The 3,086-nt window shown below is 54.9% G+C and overlaps 1 protein-coding gene across 1 annotated transcript in view; it reads right to left on the bottom strand.

The window, feature by feature from the left end:
- LOC102256683 (protein Daple-like) overlaps positions 1 to 3,086 on the bottom strand; it is a 72,957-nt gene that overhangs the window by 18,407 nt on the left and 51,464 nt on the right. Inside the window, exons 13-14 of the mRNA XM_014532313.1 lie at positions 1,548 to 1,958; positions 802 to 1,046 (exon numbers count right to left, since the gene is read on the bottom strand). Of these exons, the coding sequence (XP_014387799.1) occupies positions 802 to 1,046; positions 1,548 to 1,958 (656 nt within the window). The remainder of the gene's footprint in view (positions 1 to 801; positions 1,047 to 1,547; positions 1,959 to 3,086) is intronic.

Below are 3,086 nucleotides of genomic sequence, written 5' to 3'. Positions count from 1 at the left end.
GCTGCTCCAAGTGTGGGAGAGCCTCTCTTTAGCGCATCTCTCCCCGACCGCCCCCAACCTTGGAGTCCTCTGTACATCTCACTTCCCCCAGGCTCTGGGTCCCACTGCACCTGCCGGGGCCATTGCAATCAGGGATCTGCCGGGCAGGAGTTTGGCTGAAGTTAGCTGACTACATGCACACAAAGCCCTGATTTGGCAAAAGCCCAAAGTTAAGATTTATGCATTTAAGGTACATCAATTTTACTTTAAAAAATAAAAGGTGTATGAAGAGTCAGAGGTAAAGGTGACATGAGAATGGCCGAGTATTGGTAATGCTGCTGCAGGTGAGGGGAACACGGGGTTTTCGCTATACTATTCCGTACGCGTCCATATATTCAAAGTTTCCAAAATTAAAAGTAAAAAAAGAAGATCAGAAGCCCAGACTTGGAGACTTGGACAGGGAAAAGGCCTGGGGAGCTAGATGAGGCACGCCCCTGAAAATCGGCAGCTGTGGTGACTTCCCCTCCTTGTCCTTGGTTTGGAGAGAAAAGGAAGAGGGGGTAATGCCCAGGAGGGGAGCTGGGACCCCAATGCTGACACCGGGTTTCCCTGAGCCTTGATTGGCTGGACACACCCTTCTCCCCCGGGTACCCTCCTGCCGCTCAGTCTCCAGCCGCACCAACTCCACATCGCTGAGGGTGATGGTGGATTTACTTCTCTTCACTGTGAAGCAGCGGGACCAGAGGAAACGTGAGGAGCCAGAGTGAAGGGGGGACAGGAGCCCGGGGAGCCCACCTGTCACCCCCAGCCGCAGGCACCCACCTGTCACTGAGCGCCTTGCTCTCCAGCTCCAGGGTCCGTCGCAGCAGTGTCTTCTGGCGGCTGTACTCATCCATGAGGGCCTCATGTTCCCCAGACAGGTGCTCATGGAGCGCGCCCAGGCACGCGTGTTCCCGCTGCAGGGCCTCGTGGGCTGCCGCCAGCTGCTGGTGCTGAAGCTGCATGTTCTTCTCTATGAGCGCAGTGAGCGATGCACTCTGGGGGCTCAGAGTGGAATTTTCCACCTTCCAGGAGGGAGAAGGGGATGATGCCTCACCAGGTTCAGGCCCAGGGGGACCACAAACTCCGGATCCCCAGAACCCCACATCCTCCCACACAGGGAGGGGCCAAGAGAAGGTCAAGTTTTGACACAAAAATAGCAGGACCCTCAGTACTGGCAAAACCCAGCCGTGCTGAGGACAGTTCTACCTGCACGTGAGGAACTGCTCTGGGAAGGCCCAGGGCAGAAATAGACTGTCCCATGGGCCTAAGCTTAGTCCTGGGCCCCTGTCTACACATGTGACTTTTCTTGAGCAATTTATGCCCTTTCTCTGGATAAGCTCCTTGGGTACCCTCTCTGACTACTTTGAAAAGTGCATGGAAAATCAGTAAGAACATAGAGAACCTGAACAGCACTACCAACCCATTTAACTGATATTTACACAACACCCATCCAACCGCATTCAAACCACCACCAGAGAGTTGACCAGGGAGGAATCCGTCCTAACTCATTCTGAGGCCAGAATTACCCTGGTGTCCAGCTGCTCGTCCCGCTCCAGACCCTCAGGCTGCAGGGTGTCCAGAGATGTCTGCAGCCTCTGGTTCTCCAGCAACAGGTCCTGGCTTTCCTGCTCCAGGGCGTGGACCCTTTCGGGGGCCGTCGTCAGGGCGCTGACCTCCATGGCCAGCTTCTCGTTCTCCTCCTGCAGCCGATGCAGCTCCTGCTCCAGCTCCTGCGCCCGCGCCGCCTGCTCCTTCACCTGCTCCAGATCCTGGTGCAGCTGCTGCCGCTCCCACTCCAGCTTGCTGACTCTGCTGCTGGTCTCCATCACTGTCTGGTGGAGGACTTTGTTCTCATTCTCGATGTCCTGAAAGCAGGCCTCACTGCTGGCCTGTGAACTCTCCCGCAGCGAAAGCACCACTTGTTCAAGATCCTTGATCTGCAGGAAAACACAATGGAAAGGACACAGGCGTGATTTCGGTCCAACCTGGGAACCTAAAGTGTAGGTTTGGAACAACCATCTCATCATGGACCCAAAGGACGTTCTAACGTTTCCCAAAGGCCTGATATGGACACAAGGTGAAGGGCACAGAGATCCCCACCCAGACAGTTCAAGTCTAAACACTTTCACAGAAGCCAGATGACTTAGAAACAGAAACCGCATCTTCTCTTAAAACAATGAAAGTGATTTCCTTGGTGCTTTTTACCCTGGTCCACAGTGGCCCGAGAGCTGACCGCCCACCCCTATGGCCGCTCCTCACACCACTCTCCCCTGCAGACATTGCACATGATCTTCCCTCTGCTGTGAATGCTCACCTGCCTCCACCCCCAGCCTCCAGCTTCTCTGGCTCCTTCTCATCATCCAGGGCTCAGTGTGATTGACAGCTCCTCAGGGAAGCCCTGCACCACGATTCTAAATGTCCTGCACCTAATAGGACTCTCCCTGGACCCACGTATATTCCCTCAATAGCACAGGTCTGAAGACACCTGACTTGTCACCTATCACTCAACCTGCTAGACTGGAAGCCGTATCAGGGGAGGGTGGATGCATGTCTCTTAAGTCTACACAGCACCACCCCAAGCCCCTTTTCTGCAATACTAGAGAGGCTGAAGAACTCAAGTACCTGATACCCAGCTTCCCTTGCAGCTATGGTTAGTCATATGTCAGGTGTGGCCAATGAGATGTCCATAGAGCATCCTGGGAGGCCTTCCCTCTGTCTCTTCACCCTCCACATTCTTCCTGCCCACTTCTTGGCGAGGTACAACAGCCACTGCCAAGACTGGCAGAGCCGGAAGAGAGAAGCCTGGTTTCTGGGTGGCTTCCCTGAGCCACTGCCCCAGCACTGGGCTGCCTACCCTAGGGCTTCCTGTAATGTGGGGTCGGATTAACCCTGGAGGTTATCCAGGGCTCTGAGCTTGAAGCTGGACATTTGAAGGGGGATCTTTGTTCTGCAGGCTGTCCCATGTGCTGCGGGACATTTAGCAGCATCCTGGCCTCTCCCACCACAGCCAGGAGCACCTCCCCTCTCCTCCCCCAAGTCATGACAATCAAAAACAAGATTGCCAG

The sequence above is a fragment of the Myotis brandtii genome, unplaced genomic scaffold (assembly GCF_000412655.1).
Source record: "Myotis brandtii unplaced genomic scaffold, ASM41265v1 scaffold879, whole genome shotgun sequence".
Taxonomy (NCBI): Eukaryota; Metazoa; Chordata; class Mammalia; order Chiroptera; family Vespertilionidae; genus Myotis; species Myotis brandtii.
This window is presented reverse-complemented; position numbering and strand designations above follow the sequence as displayed.